This window comes from Ciconia boyciana, chromosome 4 (genome assembly GCF_034638445.1).
Source record: "Ciconia boyciana chromosome 4, ASM3463844v1, whole genome shotgun sequence".
NCBI lineage: Eukaryota > Metazoa > Chordata > Aves > Ciconiiformes > Ciconiidae > Ciconia > Ciconia boyciana.
In genome coordinates, this window is record NC_132937.1 from 55,018,890 (window position 1) to 55,040,362 (window position 21,473).

Consider the following 21,473-nt stretch of genomic DNA (forward strand, 5'->3'; position numbering starts at 1 on the left):
TTGGTGTGGCCTCACCTCGAGTACTGTGTGCAGTTCTGGGCCCCACAATTTAAAAAGGATGTTAACGTCCTTGGAGGAGGGCAACAAAACTGGCGAAAGGGCTGGAAGGCATGTCCTCTGAGGAGCGGCTGAGGACTCTGGGCTTGTCTAGTTTGGAGAAAAGGAGGCTGAGGGGCGACCTCATTGCTCTCTACAGCTTCCTGAGGAGGGGAAGTGGAGAGGGAGGTGCTGATCTCTTCTCCCTGCGATCCAGTGATAGGACGCATGGGAATGGCTCAAAGCTGCACCATGGGAGGTTTAGACTGGACATCAGGAAGCATTTCTTTAGCAAGAGGGTGGTCAAACACTGGAACAGGCTCCCTAGAGAGATGGTCCATGCCCCATGCCTGTCACTGTTTAAGAGGCATTTGGACAATGCCCTTGATAATATACTTTAACTTGGTCAGCCCTGGAGTGGTCAGGCAGTCAGACTAGATGATCATTTTAGGTCCCTTCCAACTGGAATTATTCTATTCTAAATACTCCAGTGTACTCTACAATTCTGTGTGTTTAGCCCACAGGGCTGAACTAGAGCTGGTTTGAAGTAAAACCCTCTGAAAGGCAGGTAAGTTGCCTGTTGGGTCCTAATTGTGTATCCTTTCACTCTATAGTTCCATTCCTATTGGGCTGCTGTACCTGCAAGTATACACATAGCCAATGATGGAGAGATTATTCCTCCTGTTTTGTGCTAGTGTTGGAAAAATGAATATGATTTTTATTTCTAGGTGATCTCTTTCAAAATAGTACGCTGCTCTGGAGACAATGACTTTAAAGGACTGAGGTGGGCAAGTTAGTTGCCACTGCATTTTAGATGTGTGGGAAGGCAGTAAAGGCAGCTGGTGGTGAAGATACTGGTGGGACAAGTTCTTGTGACTCCAGCATAGCTGTTCTGTGGGCAAACAGAAGGGATCTTTTTTTTTTTCCTATCTTTAGCACTTAGGTATAATTTCTTTTCCACACTGTGTGTGTTTCATATGCATATTTATGAATTTAATCTCACAGTACATAAGCTGTACTAAAACTAGCGTTTTTTTAAATGTCAGACAAATGTAGTAGTCAGATACCCTTCTGTTCCTACGAGATTGTTTAATCACTTTAAATTATATATCACTTCCCTAGTAATACTTCTTCACCCTTGTCTATACAGTACATTATTTTGCCTGTGTTTATGGAGATATGTAAGAACAACACTTATTTTGATTCCGATATCAGATGATCTAAATGGAGATACAGATAAGCTGGGATCTCAAGACTGAAACAGGTTTTGAACAAAGATTTAAGTTCCCAGAGGTGGAGAGACTTGGACAACTTTTTAAGCACCTTTTTGCCTGCCCAATCCTGAACTTTTCCAGAAACTAAGGTAAGGCATTGGAACTGAAGTTACAGTGGCCTACTATGGTCACACATGGAAGGCTTATACCCTGGATCTCCCAGTTGCCTGCCCCAAGTTACCTCTGCACCAGAAAGAGGTGGGGAAGTCTTCTGTCATTAACTTCATGCCTTTTACATGCAGTTTAGGTTTGGGGGTCCTCCCCATAGTGAATTTTAAAGAATCCTCCTATTCCAGCCTTTTAGCCAGCTGTAAGAATCAATGCAAAGGGAGAACACCACATCCTGATTTTTTTTAACATAAAACAATAAACATGGCTTAATATAAATATCTGTGGTAGGTTTGACCTTGGCTGGCTGCCAGATGCCCATTCAGCTGCTCCTCTCACTCCGCCTCCGCCTCCTCAACAGGACAGGGAGAAAATAGGATGAGAAAGCTTGTGGGTCAAGATACAGACAGCGAGATTATTTACCATTTACTGGCACAAAAACAGACTTGACTTGGGGAGGAGTAATTTATTGCCAATTAAAAATAGAGTCGGGTGGTAAGAAACAAAGACAAAACTAAAAACACCTTCCCCCCACCCCTCCCTTCTTCCTAGGCTCAACCTCACTGCTTCATTCCTGACTCTTCTACCTCCTCCCTCCCCAAGTGGTGCAGGGTGGGTAGGGAATGGGGGTTGCAGTCATTTCATAAACCTTCATCTCTGCTGCTTGTTCCTCTTCACACTGTTCCCCTGCTCCAGCATGGGGTCCCTCCCATGGGATACAGTCCTTCATGAACTGTTCCAACATGGTTCCTTCTCACAGGCTGCAGCTCTTCAAGAACTGGTTTAGCATGGATCCTTTCCATGGGGTACAGTCCATCTGGAAAAGGCTGCTCCAGTGTGGGTCCCTTGTGGGCCACGGTTCCTGCCAGGAACTTGCTCCTGTGTGGGCTCTCCATGGGCTGCAGCTTCCCTCTGGGTACATCCGCCTGCTGCAGTGTGGGGTCCTCCAGAGGCTGCAGTGTGGATATCTTGTCTGGCGTGGTCCTCCATGGGCTGTGGAGGGACAACCTGCTCCACCATGGTCTTCTCCATGGGCCACAGGGGAATCTGCTGTGGTGCCTGGAGCACCTCCTCCTCTCCTTCCCCACTGACCTTGGTGTCTGCAGAGCTGTTTCTCTCACATTTCTCTTATTCTTCTATCTCACAGCTACTGCGTAGCATTTTTTACCTTTTCTTAAATAGGTTTTCACAGAGGGACCATCAGCTTTGCTGTTTCACTCAGTAGTGTCCTGCGGTGGCTCTGTTTTGGAGTTGACTGGAGCCAGCTGTGGTCTCGCATGGGGGAAGCTCCTGGCTTCTTCTCAGGGAGGCCATCCCTGCAGCTTCCCCACTGCCAAAGCCTTGCCACGTAGACCCAATACAGTATCGTATGTCATGTTTCCTCCTACAAGGTATGTTAACTCCAGGCAGTTTGATGACAAACACATTAGACAATTTCCAAGGGGAAAAATGTCCATGTTTCACCTTTAGCGTGTTATATAGTGGTTTGATGTGAAGTGTTCTTATTCTGGCTCTCTTCAAAGCTGGCATCCTACTCAGCTGCTCTATACATTTCTTCACGTTGTCCACATTTGAATCAGTTTGGGTCAGACAGAAGTCCAAAGTGGAAGTACTTCTGTTTCTCTCATAAGCTCCAGATTCCTACCTCTGTTTGCAGTGCTTTCAGAAAAAAAATCCAGGGTTGACCTTGCACTATTGCATGCATGACCTTGTTGCTTATGGTTTGTGAATACTCCTGTGGTCACAATAGTCTGCAGGCATTGTCTGCCACATGTATTAAATAAATAAAAATGATAGTAGGTGACCTTCTGTAACAACTGAGTTCATCAAGGCGAGCTTCAGTCTTTCCTTATAGGCCCTCTTAGGCTGCATGGTTTAGAAAGTCATACAGGCAAAAGCCTATTCGTATTGTGATAGTGTTCATTTTCCCTTTAAATATTATCTTCCTTCCAACTATTCTCTTTCCTCCCTTCATCTATTATATTTCCTCCCTCTCCCCAATTTTCAGTCCAGCTCAAAAAAATGGCCTCACTTTTCTCCCCCACCTGCTTGAATTCAAACGTAGGTGATAATCAATATGGATGAAACATCAGAAAAGCCTCTGCCAGCATCTAAGCAGTTATTTGTCCATTTTTGCCTGTACAGTCCACTGGGTTACTGTCCATATTCTTCATTCCCAGCCTTTGAAGAGACTGTGTTCTAGTTGCATTCTCACAGATAGTCCTACAGAAGTGTGAGGAGCAATGCGCTTGAGTAACATGGCTAGAATTTTGCACATGGCTTTTGATAGTCATTCACTTCCCTTTAAAGAACAACATATATTTGGCCTGACTACATCACACTTCTTTTGCGTATCTGTCTGCTGTTCAGCATGGAAGAATTGTGGGGAAAGAGATTCTTAAATGTCGGCCAAACACATGATTATAAGTTTTTACTCCTGAGCCTTGAATATCCCCTTGAATATATAGTAGATGAGTACGTGATCACTTGCCTTTGTAGTTTAGCTGCGTTTTCTGGAATCTTGTTTGGCGAAGTGAAGGTTGGGCCAGAATGTGAGGGATCCTTCATGAATGCCTGGGGCTAATCAGCATGTGAATCTCAAAGGCTGCTAAGTTTCCAGCATCTGCTCCTTGAGAGGTTCCAGTTCTAGTCAATTTAGCATTTATATATATATGAGGCACATACATGTTGGCCTCATATAAAATAATCTTGTAGATAAAATGATATTGTAATTACAGAGTATCTGTTGCTGAGGCAAGAATTAACACCAAAATAAGGGTTGTTAGTGTGATTGTGAGTGGAGGCACTCTTCAATTTTTTTTCAGAGTTCTCTAATATATGTTAGAAAAAAAATATTCATTTTTAAAACTCCTGCCATTTGAAGTCAAAACTTTCAAAAGTAACTAGTTATTTTGAGCTGCTCCATTTTTGAGGTGCATTAGAGAGACCTGCCTTTTCTGAAAATTCTACACAGCCAGATAATGTACATGCAGACAGGAGTTTTGCATTGAAAATCTTTGTCTAATTTCTTTTTAACCTATGATATGCAGCAGCTCACTGGGAATATATTTCTTATTTCCAAACAGATGATCAACTTAGCTTCTTTTCTTTTTGATGTTTCCTGTCCCTAGGTGTGCCTTCCTTTCGGAGAAGAGGTTCTGGATGATAAAGCACATACCTGAATCAAAACACAAAATTACGTAAGAACAAGGGAGTAGAGTCCAAAGTGTCTTCAGTTCATTTAGAAGGAACAGTATGAGCCTTCATCTGGCAACCTTGCACAGTTCCTTCCATGAACTTAGGAACAGAACACTGCATCACAAAGACGAGATCCTTCAAATTAGTGTTAAAGCCAATGACAGAATGAAGACTTGGCTGTAATGTAGCCAAATTCCGTTCAAATTTTTCAAAAGTATTTTCTGGAGAAGAAGGGGTCTGTTTACATGCAGGTTTTGGGGTGGGCTCTTTTTTTCTTCCCTTTGGATAATTGAGCTGTAAAAGTCTCAATTTAGATATAACTTCTCATACCACCTAGGAGGAATGAGTGAGGAGGGGTTGCACAGAATGAGAGTACGATCAAATGGGAATTGATTTAGAAAAAAAAAAAGGCAACTTCAGTAAGTAGCTGTAAGGCCAGGGTCATTGAAGCAATTTTTGTATTTTTGTTTTGTATTTTTGTGCCTCACACACACAATGTCTCTTCCAAATTCAATTATTTGTATTGAAAGACATGGGAAATCAAAACAGCTGGTGATGAACTTCCCTGCAGTAGTCTGCAGGAGATGTGGCAGAGAGAGTTAGAGTTTGTGAAAGGAGGTATACTGATTTGATTTTTTTCTTGCCATAGGCATCCCAGTTATGTTGAGACCCAGCTTTCTGGAAGATGAGATACTTACCTATAAACAGCACTAGCAGGTACATTTTCAGAACATAGGGGAAGTAGATTGAGAAGGCGAATGGAAATGGTAGCTTGATGGAATATGTGCCAAAGGATTCAAAATAAGGCAGTGATACACAAATTGCAAATGCTGTAAAATAACATGGTAAATCTTTAGTCAAAAGGAGGTGGAAGATCATCAAAAAGCTTCATGTAAAAGTCAGTTACCTTTAAGGCACAGATAGCTATATTATATGCTGAATTTACCATGTCATTCGTATGCATATGCACATGTTGTTTTCTCCTTGAGTTCAGTTTTGTAGGTCTGAGGTACTAATTGCTCTTAATACTAGAATTAGCAAGTATTGCTAATATAAATAATATAAAATAAATATAATATAAAATAATATAAATATAATATAATAAATAAAATTTTATATTATTTATAAATAATAAATAAAATGATATAATATAATATAATATAACATAATATAATATAATATAATATAATATAATATAATATAATATAATATAATATTGCAACCTGAGGTTGCACTGCTTTCAATATGATCTCAGTGGGCACATTTCCTGGTGTAAGTATGATAAGCTGCTAAGTATGGTCTGAGCCAGTAAAGTCAGCCTTAGTCGGGGATAAAGCAGCTTTCGGACTTGCTGTCTAATGTGGTCAGTCTGGAGTGGGGGAATCTGTGTGTCTTTTGTGGGGGTATTTTCCTGCTTTACCCAGAAAAATGGATGTTTTCCCACACTGTTAAAAAACAAAATTAAAAAAAAAAAAACAGGCAAAACCTAGAGAACCCTTATTAAGGAAAAAAGCATAGAAAAGAGAAAGATAGGTGACATACAGGTTAATATGAGAGTACATAAACATTTATGACTACTTTGGCAACACGAAGTATCTTAAACACAAATGACAATTGAACTGATACAATTTTACTGAAGAAGATTAAGGAAGCAAGTCATTGGTACCTTTCCCATCTTCTTACCTTTAGCCAGAACTGAAAGGGGATAGAGTGGGATGCACAGTGAGAAGTTGAGCCATGTCAGTGGTAGGTAGTATATTCCTGTCCTTGCTAACATGTTGTAAGTGTACCTGCAGCAAGAGGAACAGCAGATGAGCTCAGAGGGAATGATCATGTCTTTAAAATAAAGATGTGTTATTAATAAGTCCAAGGGAGTTGCAGAAGAGCTTGGAGCTGCCTATCTGAGACTATTTCGGAGCAATATTGCAACAGTTTTGTTCTGGCTCTAATTGATGTCTGAACGTAGATGGTTCATTGTTTCAGAAGGGTTGTCTGTGGTGCTACCCTAGAGCAGGCAGACAGCAATACAGCCTGAAGGCTATCAGAAACCAGTATGATTTCATATTGGGCCATCAGAAGATGAATTTCAGATAAGGATGTTACAACTGAGAGGGGCAGGCAGAATATGACTCTTGCTTGGGACTGAGAAAATGCTGATTTATGACTGCTGAACCAGCTAAACCAGTGCTGGGAGGAGGCTAAGCAGCAAGATAATCGCAGGTACTTAATCTTCTGTAGTACAGCTGCTCTTCCACTAGACCTCAGAAGGGGAAGTAGGTGCAAAAAAAAAGCAGCTGCCCTCCAGTGTATTGCAGTATTATTCTTACTGTGACTGTTACTGCTGCTCACTGGGAGACCAGAATGCCTAGGACATCAGTCTCCAAAGGTGAGCTAATTCTAGCTAGTTTGATCTAAAAGTGGTACAGCAGCTTTCCAAACACCAGAGAAACAGCTCTGATTGCATTTTTGGTCAGCTGAAAGGCTTTTTGCCCTGTGGTCTTACTAGAGATACAAAAATAAGAATTTTTAAGCCACTGTGAGCCAGGACTGTTTCTGATGGAACTAGCATTAAACAAACTTTCTGTATTCCCTTCTTATTAATTCATTTGACTAATTTTGCATCATTCCTGGACTGTAGAAGAGTTTGATAGGCTATAAATGTACCATCTTCTCTCAAGTTTGCCCTCTGCAATCTCAGGATTATCTCCATTTTTTATTATTATTGCTTTTAAGGCATAATCTCAACCCAAGACTAAAAGGAAACAGCTACTCCCTCTCTATACACCTTATTGGGCTGTTTATGGTATAAGCAGGAAACATCAGCTATAGAAAACCTTGCAGAATTTGCTTTCAGTATATTGTTAGCCATAATGCACAGGATATTTATGTCCCTGAAGAACTATGTGGAAGAACTTGTAATATTTCAAGACTAGTTGGCTAAGGGATTGGATAGATTCCTGTACACATTTAGACATGGCGGCTTCTTTGAGATGCTAGGACATGGCAAAGATGCTGTAAAATACATCAGGTAAGAATTCTAAATCTGTATGAGTTGCACTATGCATTATTATTTGAATTGGTCATTTGCTGCTATAGACCACAGTATCTTGCCTATTAAATGGCCACTGTTACTGCTATGATGCTGGACTGTGGTTTTTAGCAGCAATAGAAAACAACGATGCATTGATAGGACTGTTAGGCGATGTCAGGACTTTACAGCTGATATTGTTTACACTTTTGGCCTCTCTCCAGCTGCACAGAACCCTTTCATTTGGGATTAGGTTCTACTATTTTAGCTTTACAAACTTCAAAAAGAAATGGCGTAGAGCAATAATCCAAATAACTAATACAAGTAGTAGTTTGTTAACGCATGTAGTACAAATACCCTGAAGCTGACTTAAAATCTTTCTTATCAATCCCGACACTTTCCTTTTTCAGATCTCTTTTATAATATTTGCTGCCTAAATCCATATTCCCCAGTCAGTCCCCAAAGCAATGTACTTAAAATAGCAGAAAACTATTTTAGCGGAAAGAAAAAAGTTAAGAAAAAAATTTGCTCCCATACAGAGGTTGCCATGAGGGCTGTGTCTTGTTAAAATGCTTCTTAATTTCATATGTCTTCCCTGCTGTAAGTCTACAAACTGAGGTCCATAGAGGCTTAAGTTACATTTGAGAAATGTTACTGAGTTCAGATATTGATGCAAAAGTCAGTAATGTGGAATTTTCACCATTATACTTTTACCACAGGGAGGTACTGGTAACCTTCTACCATACAAAATTTCTGAAACAAAAATCCTGAATTGTATTCCTATCCATTTTGCCTCATGTGCATTGTCCCTGCGGTGTGATATATGCCCTACTACACCAAAATTCTCAGTCTCTGCAGCAGGAGCTTTTGGCTTTTTGGAAAGCACAGCGCAATTAAACCAGAATAGTCTTTCTGTCTTAGTAAGAAGTTCTGCCAGTGCTGCCTTATTGTGCTGTCGATCTTGGATTGAAGTGAGATGTTTAAAAAAAATAATAATAAAGCAATAGGATTGTAAATCAGTTTTGGAAATTGCTGTTCCCCAGGAGGTAGTTGTGATTTCCTTCTAAATTTTTTTTAAAAGGTCACATCCTTTGAACCACAAATGTTAATGCAGTGATTTACTTCTGTAAGTCACTCTGCCTCTCAACTATGCAGATTTTTGTAAAAATCAGTAAGTAGCTTATAAGGTCCAAGCTTTTTTTTAAATGGATAATAAGCTTTTCTACCAATTTCAAAATAATTGAAATGAGCCTGCAGCACAGTGGAAGTGGGTTTCTGCTCACAAGAATGACCCATTTTCCCCTCATAGTTTTGCCATTGACTGCTTACCTGACCACATCTAATAAATTCCAAAGGAAAAATAAAACACACACGACATATTTCCCTTGAACTTCTTCCTGACTGTTGATCACGACAAATAAAACAATTATTCTCTCAGTGATCTGAAAAGAAAAAAGAATTGTGAATTCAGGTAGCCCCTTCTATAGCCCTCTTTTCTGTGCCGTTTTGGCAAAATAGGAGGCCACGAGCGAATCCAGTTTGCTTTACGCAAATGCTCCAGTGAATGTTTCACTTCTCGGCCTCCTTTTGTTCAAGGCCCCACTGTCCTCCAGCTTGGGGAACTGGAAACTGTTGGCTGCATCATCATAGATCTGCTATGGGAAGGGTGGAGGTTTGCTTGCCAACGGGGATGACTTGGGTTTGTAGCCCAGGAAACCTGGGGATGAGCCGGCTGAGGTCATGGGAGCAAGGACTTCTCCCACTGCGCCCTGGTGCCTGGAGGGCTGACAGGGGTAGCTTCCTTGCCTGTCAGCTGCATGGGAGGCTGTGGGATACCAAGGGCCCTTGGGTGGGTAGTGTGCCAGACAGTGCTTATTGCACAGTCCCGGCCCTGCTTTCCATAGCTTGGAGATCTGCACCCCAAGGGATCTCCCTCATGTAAGATTTGCAGAAAGGAGGAGGAAAAGTGGAATTTCTTGCTTGTCTTTCCTCCTTATTCCTGGCTAGGAGAAGTGGGTTTAAGCTTGTCATTTATGTGAATTACTGCCATAATATTTATGTCATAACATTTTTCTAGTGATTGAACCTTATCTGACCCACAAGGTATGCCTTTACAAATGCAAAGATACAAAAGTAGATTAAACAGGCAGTGTTTCCAGCTTAAAAAAAATACTTTGGCAATATTAAAGCTCGAGAAATTAAAAACAAGTGTGTCTTTTTGCAGCTTTCTTGGACAAGTTTCCTATCGGTATCCATGGCCTGCTCTGTAAAATAAATACGTCTGTAGTAGTCAGTACTGCCAACAGTTGCTTGTGAAACTCTCCCGGAACGGTACCAGTTCACTCTGATTTACACTCTATTTGAAAGTGTTGAAGGAGAAAACATGCATCTGTTCAGTTGATATGAATCAATATAGCTTCACTCAGTTTTTTTTACACCTGCCATCTCTTCCATAAGGTACCTTAGGTTTAATGATTTTATGGGTTAAGATGTGAAGTCAGTGAAAAGTCATGAAATGAAAACAGATGAACAAGGTGGTTTTTATAAGTGCAGTCATTCTTCTTCACTGATTTCCCCCTTCCCCTTACTCCTACCTTAAACAAAATCAGAAATTGGCCTCTGAGCAAGTTTGTGCAGCAGTTTTGCTGTATAATGTTTACTGGCTCGTGTGTGGAACGTTTTGGCTACAGGCTTTATTTGCAAACCACATCTGTTGGATAAAGCAGCCATCACTTCACTATTCAGCAAAATTACGTGAGAGCAATTTTTCATACAGAAAGAGAGTGTGTCCATCCCCTAGGGATCTGGTTCCTCATCTTGAAAAGCGCTGAGGGGCCACAACAGATAAAAATGGTTTTGCTGCCTCTCGCCCTGCCCTGACTGTCATCTTATGCTGCTGATCCCATTGGTCCCTAACTGAGGAATTGATTTCTAAGAAGGTCAGATGTTGACAGACTTCTGTATAGAGGGGCCAGGAAACAGAGAGTGAGAGGTAGTAAGTCCTGTGTTTGTACGCTGATGCTGAGGAACCTGGCAAGAAAATGTGGGAACTGGAAGTATTGATGCAGGATCTGAAACCAGATACAACAGAGATAGGAGAAGCATGGTGGGACAACCATCACAGGAGGGAAATCAAAACAAAGGTAAAAGCAGTGTGAGCATTGAACAGGATTGTGTGCTGGAAAGAATAAATAAAATAGAACCTGAGTTAAAATAACTTTGGTGAAGGGTGCAGTATTGGTAGTGTCAGCATTTTGTTAGCAACCCTAAAATCAGACTGGTATGTGGAGAGAGAGTTCTGCAACATTGTTAATATGAGAGATATTTCAGGGAATTGCCACAGGGAATTGTCTCATCTGGAGATCAAAGCTTTATCATGATAATGAAAAAGTTGACATGTTTGTAGATGTGAGAGCTGGCAGATTTTCCAAACGGTCGCTTGCTCTTCAAGAGGTGGCTGGGTGGAACAGTGCTAGAAAACAGCACGGGTCAAGTGATCAGGAGCTCATCCCATTTCAGTGAGATAAAGGGATAAGAAGCAGACAGGCAGGTACCTTCCCCAGTTTCAAAAGGATGAGCACTGGCCAATGAGACAGGGCAGCTATGGACACCCACAATTCAGCCTCATGGTCTGGGAGGGGAAGAGGCTGTGGATTTCTTTCTCTCCCCAGGGCACATGGAGATGCGCAAGAGGCAGTGAGTGTCACCGAGCTGGGGCTCAGCAGGTTTCCTCCATCAGAGGACTGATGTTTGGGAAGGGGAGCAGTGGAGGCCCTCAGCCTCACTAGTTGCAGATGATGAAGTCAGTAATTAGACTGTGTAAAGTAGGTTATAAGCACCTGCAAGAGCAGGGAATTGGACCTGACACAAAGCAGGTCCCCTGTAGGTCTTCTGTTCCTGTTAGACTGCAGTCTCAGTGGCATCTGTGGCATCACTCAGCCTCAGTGGCATGGACAGTGGCATCCTACCTCCTTCCTCTAAGTCAGGAGGTTGCCTGCCTGCTTGCCTTTATTCCCCTTCAAGACATTGTGCTCTTTTCTTTCATAGCACTTGCACCTTTAGGTAACCCACACAAATTGAAGGTAGATGCAGCGGTTAGTCAGAGGCTGGGGACCTTTTCAGCAAGTGATAAGGCAGGGTGGTACTTGAAGAAGAGGATATTCCAGTAAATGTCTGTTGATATTGTGCCCCTATACACACACGTCTGTATACGTATATACATGGACTCATCTACATATATTAATATACACACATACATGTATGTGTATACACACATACATATATACACATACATATGAAAAGCATGTGCTGCTGCTCAGCCACGGCTCATTTCTTCTATGGATCCTCTGTCCTTGCATGAATGAAAATACGGTATTCTCTGTTGCTACTCTCTTGATTAAAAAAAAAAGGCAAAATAGAAGTCCTATGTTTTCATGTTCATAAAAAGGAAGTATGTACTGACACCTCACAAAGCATAAATACAATGGTTTCATTTTTCATTTCTTCTTGTTCTTTGTGTTAAAATCAAACTGGAATTTCCTTCCTCTCCCAGCACTGGTCTCTCACAGGATGCAGCAAGTTCTGTAGAATGGCATAAATTTCCGCAAGGCAGCCTGGGCATTTGAAGCACTTGAGTGAAACAGAGCAAATTAGACTAGCTGAGGTTAGGGCAGGAGCAGGCAGCACGTTCATTTCCATTTTTGAACAACCATGACTGTGCAGAATCATACTTGGTACCTGAAACCCTTACATAGCCCTTCAGTTTAGTGAACGTTTAAAAAAAAAGAAGTAAGAAAAGTGTTACTAAATATTTAGATTAAGTTAAAAATTAATGGTCCTGTCATAAAGCCATAGTACATTGCTTTTGGTCTGGTAAATCCAAACATGTTTGCACAGGATGAAGAACTGGTGGGGTTTTTTCACAAAAACACCAGTCTTTTCTTACATCTTTCCTACTCTCTCCTTTGCTAAAGTGCCAGTCCCATCAGCCTTTACTCCCTAGCCAGACTACTAAATTTCATTATCCTCTGTTTTGGCAATTGCAGTGGCATGTTCTCCTGTCCTCCTCTCAATCATTCAAGCTGCAAATGCCCTGAGAGACATCCCTTTGCACCAACTTTGTGACCCTCCCTTGTCTTCTCTTCCTCCAGAGCATCCATCACACAGAACTCATCTTTCTTTCACGGTGCGACTTGGCCTTGGCCTACCTAACCCTTCTCAGGTGCCTGGTGGCCTGAGACTTTGTCCCTCAATGAGGACATCCTGGATGGGTTTTTCCAGAAAACACCTGTGAATTTGCTTTTCCACTCTCTGTAATGCATATCTCAAAGCGTTCCTTGTAAACGCTACTAAACCACAATAAATGGGATATTAGGCAGAAATCCTTCATTCAGACTCTGCTTAAATCTTGTCTCTGCTATAATGCCTACAAAACAACCAACCACCACAGGGATGCTTTCAGAGCTTGTTTTATTCAAGGTGGCATTACCTCCACCCATGTGCTTCCCTGACATTGCTATAGCCACCTGCTCTCTCATCCTAGAGACTGCCTGAGATGAACTTCACTGTGGATATGCATGCGTGTGCATGGCCTGGGGGATACATCTAGGGATACGTTTTAAGCTTAGAGTCAGAACAGGTGGTGGGAAGGCAGAACAGGGCAGTCGCTATCAAATTCTTAAAGCTTTACCAGTGCCTTGACTATGTACTGTACTCCAGTAGGCTGCAGTAAGGCAAGCATCTCTCACAGTCCTTCCCCAGTGCATTGTGGAAAATATATCTTTTTTTTTCTTTCCTGAAAGGCAGGGAGGAAAGTGTGGCAAGGCACATGGGAGTACTGTGGGCACACAACTGCTTAACCTGCACCCTCACAGCAAAAGCAGGGCAACCCAAGTGAAAGCAGAGTTTGCACCAAAGAGCTTGTACACCATGCCTGGACAGCATGAGACTACTGCTAACATCAAGGCAAGAGAGTTGCGTTTGTGGTGAGAGAACACTTGGGTAAAGAGCCAAGTAAAGATCCAAAGATACTGTTGTTGTGAGGCAAATGTTTGGAGTCACGGTGCCGTATAGTTCCCTGACCCACCTTCTCCATGCTGCCCTGGAGAGCACTGCAGTAATTGCACTACCCAAGAAAGGTCACCATTTTCTTGCTCAGAGTATTGATTTTGTATTTAGTGTCTTTTGCAGCAACACAGAGCAGTGTTTGTGCAGGCTTCCCTGATCTCTGCTTCTGTACGGCTGGGTAGGAAAGGAACAGACTATGTCAGGGCTGGGGAATGTGTAAACTCTGCCAGGACAAGCCTTGCTTTAATGACTACTACCATTAGCAGGCTGCTCTTCTCTCCCAGAGATGACATGAGATTTGTTACAGGACATGTTAGATAGGATACCCCCCCCCCCCCGATTAGTCAGGGAAGAAAAGTTAATTGCATTTTGACGAATTTGCTACCATACTTAGCAGCATAAAGAACAGAGACCTGTATTAGTCAATCAATTTCTAATGGGCATTTAAAAAGAGGAACATCTTCACCCATGCAATATGTCATTTGACAAAAATGGGCTATCCAGAAAACTAAAAACATAACTAACTACTCTTAGTCTTCTACCTTCTGACTGCTGAGAGCAATACCAGTTTCACCATTATTCAAATACTAAGGATTGGAAAGGTTTGAAGGTAAACTCAACATTTTTACTTTTTCCAATGCATTAAGAAAAATACCAAAACCTGAGATTAACTCCCAACAGAAAACAAGAGTGTGGTAAGGAAAACGTCAGAGAATCATCTTGTTTTCTGCTATAGCATGTGATCTTTTGGCTGGCTTTCTGCCTATAGCTGAACATATACCCTGTAAACCCCTTAACAGTGTCAGAACCTCTGGATGTTGCCACAGTTTGCCCATGTCTAGGTTTGAGAGGGCAGAGGCCCTTACAGCAAGTATATGACAATTCTCCTTTATTTCCCCTCCCAGCATTAATTCTTCTTCAGTCCCTTAATTTCTCTTTCTTAATCAATTCTTTTCCTTCCACACTCCATGACTGCCAGCAAACCCTGTTTCAGGAGGTTTGACGCAGGTGGTTTTCTCACTGCCATTCCTTTGCTACCTCACACAATCTTGTGTTGTGCTTGTCTACAAAATAAATATGCACTTGCCAGTGAGGAAATGGCATGGAAAAGAATTAGCTACTGAAACTTAGGCTCTGAAATGTTGTCTTCTGGCTGTAAACAAGTTGGCTGGGGAGGTAGTATCCTCAGCCACGTGTGGTGCCTTAGAAATGGGGGCTGCCTCATTTCTGCAGATCGACGTTCCTCAGGGCATCTTCCAGGTCCCTGCTGCTGTGGGCTGGGCATAGGGCACTCACTATTCAGTTTCACTCAAAAAGAAAAAAGTTGAGCAAGCAGCTCTTTCCCAGCCCAGTTTTGAGGCCTCAGTTCCTGCAGTTAGCAAACCATTAGCAGACCAAGCTCCCTGAGGAAGGGTGCAGGTGGACCATTCGGGGTAGTTCAGCCTGGGCTTGTCCCCAGCGGCAGCCATGGCTGAAGCGTGTAGGTCGTGGGAGGAGGGTCCTGAGAAGTAGACTTACCTGCAAAAACCTGGGGAAGAGACGGCTTTTATCAATGCCAATGAGGATGTGTAGGATCTCCAATACAGATAACAACTGGCAAAGGCGCATTACAAGTCCTATGGAGTAAAATGTGTCGGCCAATGAGTCTACAGACAAAGTGAAGAGGAAAATTAGAGGGTGGTTATATAGTAAAAGTCTGGACCAACTACTGCATTTGCTCTTGCCCTATCACCACTGGAGATGACAAGTTCACACAGTACCAAAATTTTGGGTAGCAGAAGCAAAGCTTTGGGGCGGGGAGGAAGCAGTCCCCTCTGTGTGTGTGGCTCTGACACAGAGGCAGGAAGCTGAGAAAATAATGGGATCCCCTATACTTGATGCACTGGCAAACACGTGCAGGATGTGTTGGTTTAGAGATACCACTTTAGGATATTTCTGAATATGAGGAAATGTTGAGGAAATATGTGAGAAATGTCTAAACATGAGGAGATGTTGAGTTCCTGCCTGCATCTGTACCCATGGCACCTCCTAAAACAAGTAGACCACAAAGCAGGTATTTAATGTGCCTACAATTGTCCACCATTATAAATAATTTTAAATTTCCAGTCACTGGTTTTCTGTTTTCGTACCTTAACCCCACGCAACGGAAAGAGAAATACGTTGTGATGTTTTGGGAGATAGTCATGTGCAATAACCACAAAGATGTTCCCTCATAGTGGCTTCAATAAGATTAATGTTCACCGTAATGACTGGATCTAGTCACATTTAGGTCTATGTCTAAGTCAAATGTTACTAGCACGCTGCTGAATATTAAAGCTCACCAGCAAAACAAGAGCTTCATTCATGATGTGATACAGGCAGAACATAGGTACCAGTAATTTGTTCATCCTTTTTAATGGAAAAAACAATGTTTTTCTAATTGAAATTACAGGCCCTGGTATTGGACGTACACCCATTCAGAATCCTAACTTTATCCCTAATTTGATGCTTCTGTGTGTTACTGCCTCTTAAAATGTTTAAGAAAAATATAGAAGGAATCCTACCTTTTCCAAATGACATGAACCTGATGATCATATTTGTAAATATCCAGGAATGCCCACAGAATTGCATTAAGTCATACACAAAGAGGTAGGTGTTCATGGTAAAGCTGTGGAGGTGAAAATGATAAAGCAAACTGTATGACTTACTACAGTGTTCAAGCTTTTTGACCTGTAGAAATTGCACCCTCCTTGGACATGTTAGGAAATCAAAGGAAAACAGCTGAAATGTAAACTGATCAGTGGAAACTGCCTGTGTCTGCCAGTGGAGACAGAACAGTACTCTCCCTAATGGATCAAAGGCTCCCTTTGTTGGTATACCTAGGATATGCCCAGAAAAATTTTATGAGTGTCCACCCATGATTAGGCTGATCTGTGGCCAGACGGTGAAATTTGTGCCTCCACAGGAAAAAGTAACTAAACAAAGACACTCCATTGAGTGCTGGATTCAAGCCTGAGCCCCTTGGCTTGGCTCTGCCTTGAGGGTGTGACCAGACTTGAGGGACTGCTGGGGTCGCACCCGCTGCAGCCCTGCTGAGGGTCTTGGACTCCCGCAGACGCCAGCCTCAGGACTTCTGCGTCTGGGAGAGGTTTATCCTGTTCTTCCCAGAAGACATGCCTCTAGCATGCACTGAAGACAGCTTGAAGTACAATGCAAATAATCTGCAGTGCCTCCAGCAGACAGCATAGTTGTAAGTATTTATAAAAATGTATGTGAAGAAATGGAAAAGAAAGCCACATTTCAATCTGCTTTTATTTGATGCAGTCTGAAGGATATCTGTCTTTCCCTTTTTTAACCGACTTGCTCTACAGGTTTTCCAGATAAACATTAAATTAGGGTCTTTGTCTTTCTGCACAGCCTGTGTTTCAAGTTGCATTCAATAAAGTGAATCTTCTCCTGTTGGAGCAGACTAACTTTTGTAGCTATTCTAACCTAATTTTCATAGGTAATCTGACTTTTTGCAAAACTTCATAGGCTCTGGAGATACTTGATTTCCCTTTCCCATAAATGTGTTTTCTTCTGACTTATTCCAGAGAGAGAGGCTTGCCTGTCCTCCAGCTATGAAAAGGACTGTCCACCTTTTTGGGAAATGAATTTGCTAATTTTGTACTAGAATTTATCTCTTGTGTTTGACCAATTAATTTCCTGCCCCAATAAGTAGTAAGATCTCTTTAAGTTGCCCTTTGATCCAGTTTGTTCACATGGTATGCCTCTGCCATCAAAATTGTTTCATTTGTATCTGTACATTAACAAACACAGTGAATTTCTGTGTTTAGAAATATCTAAATACAATAAATGCATATTCTTCATTCCCAGCATTGGACCAAGACCATAAATAACAATACACACTTCTGTAAATTGATCTAGATAAACTGATCTTCTAAATTTTTAATCTAAGTATATCTTAGGGAGGTCACAGAAAATGCCTTTCTTCCTCTCTTCCTGTTATGCAGGATGGCTGCTATTTCATATCGTCACTGCTATAAGCACAGAAAGATTTGTTGGCATAATGTACCTCCCAAGACGCATCAGTGCCCTTTGATACTATGAAAATAAGACATATGAGGACCCAGACAAAGGAATGCATTCCATAAACACTCCTTTTGGAAAAAGTATAATACAACTGAATTGGAGTAAAGTCCAGTGAGCTCTATAAATATTGACCCCAAATCCCATCTGCTGTATTACTGAATGACACTTTGTTCTCTCTTGTGGTAAGAAAAAAAGATGGGGCACTGTACATTACAAAAGGGCAAAAAATGAAGAACATTGTTCTGATTTAAGAAACAGCCTTATTAATGGATGGATAGCAATTGCTGTAATGGGTATGAAAGTTGCAGTCAGTACCTCCGCCAGTCTCTTTGGTCTGATATTGCCATGTGGGCTTTGTACAGGAATGCAATCTGAGCATACCATTTCTCTCTTCTTCTGGAGTCTAGTTTGCTACATCTGCCTCTCATCCTCAGAACTTGTCTTTCAGTGATTTGGGCTTATTTTCTGAACTCTTCCTCCATTGGCTGGCTAGAAAATTTTTGTCTTTACAATTCTTAAACTGCTTAATCTTGGCTAAAGAGGGCGTAACCAAGAAGACATTTGCCAACACAGCTTCACACTAGTGTTTTGGCAATACGGCAGCCGTTGCATGTTAGAATTCATCATCTTAAAAATGTGCTGGCAACAACTGAAATGTGTACACACTGATGGCATTTAAGGAGGGCCCCATATTCCCAGTGAAGTGCAGAGATGTGCTGGTGGACAGCGTGCCGGTGTTACCTAGAGGACCGACCCCAGCCCCAGAGCTGCAAGCAGCACAGCTCCCTCACTTGGTGATGCTCTCCACTGTGTGAAGGAACAACCCTAATCTCAAAATGGGGTTTCATCCTACTGTGTTAATCCCCACACAAAAGGTACCTAAGACCAAACAGAAGCCTTTGACAGAAGTGAAGAAATCTGCAGAAAATAAAAGGTGATTTCACTGTAATCAAAGGAAACTGAAATGTAACTGTTCTCTAAGGTCTTTCTCATCCAAAAACTGATCTCTTTACCTAGAGAACCAGAAGCAGACTGAGGATAACCTGCTTCAGTGTCCTGACAGTTATGTGTCACAACACAAAATTCAGCCATCTGCTTCTATTCGAAAGGTCACGGGCAGAAGAGAAGGGTTTTAATTAGATTTCCTGCTCCCCTCAGTTCACAGCGGGCATCATTCCACGTTTACCTCACAGAGCCTGCTTCTGCAGCACCCTTGCAGACCAAGCACTGACTAGCAACCCACCAGGTAGCTGTGCAGTTCCTGACCCTGCCCCAGACTTAGCTGACCTTACAAACCTCACCTAGCCTCCCTCGTGCCTGGTTTGTAAACTGGACCTGCTGCTGCGTTTATTCCTTGCAGGGTGATGTGCTTTAGCACTTTCAAGTTGCTTTCATTTGAAGGCGTTGGGGGAGCACTGCACATTTCAGCACTCAGCCTGCGTTGGTAACAGGAGAAAGAAACACACGTGGGTCTTGCAGTAGAGAGACCCACAAGGCTGGACTTGCTGTCTGTTGTTTTAGTTGTTGGTTCCACGTTACTTAATGTGGCTGATTTTATACCAACTACATTAATGGGATGCATTTATCATATTTAGGATCAACCTTACTTAGTGGAAAACTTTATCTGCTTTCTCTCTGGGCTCAAAACCTAGGAAAGTAGATGAAACATAAAACCACTCAGAACTAGCACACAACAGCAGCATGGTCTCAAACATCTTCTTTTCCCTTTTATTCACCAGCAGAGATTTTACCAGTGATAATAGTTGTAGCTTGCGAAGCCTGACATATTTCCACAGGCAGAAAAATCACGTAAGTATAATTGTTGCATTTTGTTATTTTTAGCATGAAGGTCTTCAGTGTGTCTCTGTGGTAGCTGTCCTCTGAGGTAAGTACGGAGGTAGGTGCCCTCAGTGTCTGAAGGTGGTCAGGACCATGTCCCCCTTGAGCTAAGGTGACAGGTAGCACAGCAGCGGCACCCAGCTCAGGGCAGCCCTCGGTCCGGCTGGGTGTCCCTTGCAAGGTGCCAGGATGAAGGCCACACACAGGTCCCTCTCATGGGGGTCCCACCCAGGCCTGCATGCACTGAGCACTTCCTTGCCTGCAGAGCTGTTGTGCCCTGCTGCCTGCCTCCCTGCTGCCTTCCCCTGCGCCCATACTGGCTGGCTGCACATGAGGAAGCAACCTTCAGGCTGAAACCAGAGAGCAATGTTCCTTTTTTTTTTTTTCTGCAGGAAAGGTCTGCTAGAAAAGCCCCTCTGCTGACATGGTTTCCTTTTAAGTCATATTGGTCTGAACTTCTACCCCTTCCCCCTCCCACCCCTGTGACAAGCTGCAAGCGCTATAGCTCAGGAAGAAGAAAGCTGCTGAGAACAAGTACAAAAGATGTACTTATCTCTCACAGGCACATCCCACGCCACTTTTTTTCCCCCTTCCTTTTCGCATTTGAGTAGTCTAGGTCACCTGTGCTCAAGAGATATTACCTGTTGCAGGGGTCGGATTGCTGCTGCTGCTCCTGATCTTTCTCCTTTTTTCTCTCCACAGCTGCAACAGCTGTTTGTTAGGAGATCACCCCTCCTCTTTCCTCTTCCCCCACCCCGTGACGTCACTGTATGTAGTACTAAGCAGGAACAACACTGCACTTCCCGAGAAAGGAGTTTCTAACCCCAAATATCTCCACTCCATTTGCCCTGCTCCTCACCCAGCCTAGCTTAGCCTAACCTAACCTAACCTAACGAAACCTAACCTAACCTAGCCTAACCTAACCTAAATTGGTTTCTTGCTGTTGTATCAGTAAGTCTGTAAATCCCACTAACTTTGTCTCTCAACCCAGAGCAATATTTTGAAGGATTACTGGAGAGAAGAAATGCAAAATTAAAAATTTATTCTTCTCTTCTGTTTAAATAATCAGCACTACAAGAATGCTAACAACACTATCAAATGATAAGGAAGGCTGGGAGCATAGCATAAAAGGAGTACTTTAAATTCCTTCAGACAGAGGAAAGAATTTTCCACTTCTTATCTCGGAATGTCTATTTATTCATGCCCCTGTGAAATATGGGCACTACTGGCAGAGGAAATGTATGTATGCATCCTAGTTTACTTCTGCCCTTAAGCGTCTGGGATATCTCAGCATAAATCAGATTAAGAAGAATGTCATAACATGTTTATAAACTCCCTTCTGCCAATAAATAAGTTCTCCCACTGGCACTCATGTTGAAAGCACATCCCATCCTACAGTGAGGTTTAAGTTTGATGTTATGACTGAAGAAGTCACCAAGGACATAATGAGCATAGGATGTTATGTGCAAGTACATAAAGTCTGGGGAATAAAATGTGCCTTACTGGGTCTCATCACTATTGCGAGTGGTGTTGAGCTCCTGGCAAGACCATCTCCACTCCCTGTGGTGTCCTGGAGAGGTGAGAAATGCCTCCCTGGCAAGCGGGTGATTTCCTGGCAAACACAGTGGCACACCATGTTTTTCCTGGTCATGTCTCCCATCTGGGACCTTAGCAGAAGGGACACGCAGTTATGCCTGGCTTTCCTGCTGGTGTGGCAGCTCACTTTCACTGCTCCAAGAGCCATCGTCTAGGCTAAAGAATGTATTTCTTTCTCAGGAGGAAATAATAAATCAGCGTTAAATAAAGGGTTAAGCACTTACGAAAGGCTCAACCCATAGCTCTTGCAAAACAGC

The 21,473-nt window shown here is 42.4% G+C and overlaps 1 protein-coding gene across 5 annotated transcripts; it reads right to left on the reverse strand.

Moving 5' to 3' along the window:
- Positions 1–1,878: 1,878 nt before the first annotated feature.
- HACD4 (3-hydroxyacyl-CoA dehydratase 4) lies at positions 1,879–20,356 on the reverse strand. 5 transcript variants are annotated; one of them, XM_072859987.1, is made up of 7 exons: positions 20,262–20,356; positions 16,254–16,357; positions 15,229–15,356; positions 8,974–9,086; positions 6,300–6,406; positions 5,315–5,446; positions 1,879–4,596 (listed from the first exon to the last, which is right to left on the reverse strand). In XM_072859987.1, exons 2-7 carry the CDS (start codon positions 16,348–16,350, stop codon positions 4,514–4,516), a joined length of 660 nt encoding a protein of 219 aa, XP_072716088.1. In that variant the 5' UTR covers positions 16,351–16,357; positions 20,262–20,356; the 3' UTR covers positions 1,879–4,513. The 5 variants fall into 5 exon arrangements, with proteins under 5 accessions (XP_072716088.1, XP_072716090.1, XP_072716087.1 ...); XM_072859989.1 differs by lacking the exon at positions 20,262–20,356 and adding an exon at positions 19,083–19,142; XM_072859986.1 differs by lacking the exon at positions 1,879–4,596 and having other exon boundaries at positions 4,758–5,446; positions 15,229–15,326.
- Between the last annotated feature and the right edge of the window lie 1,117 nt (positions 20,357–21,473).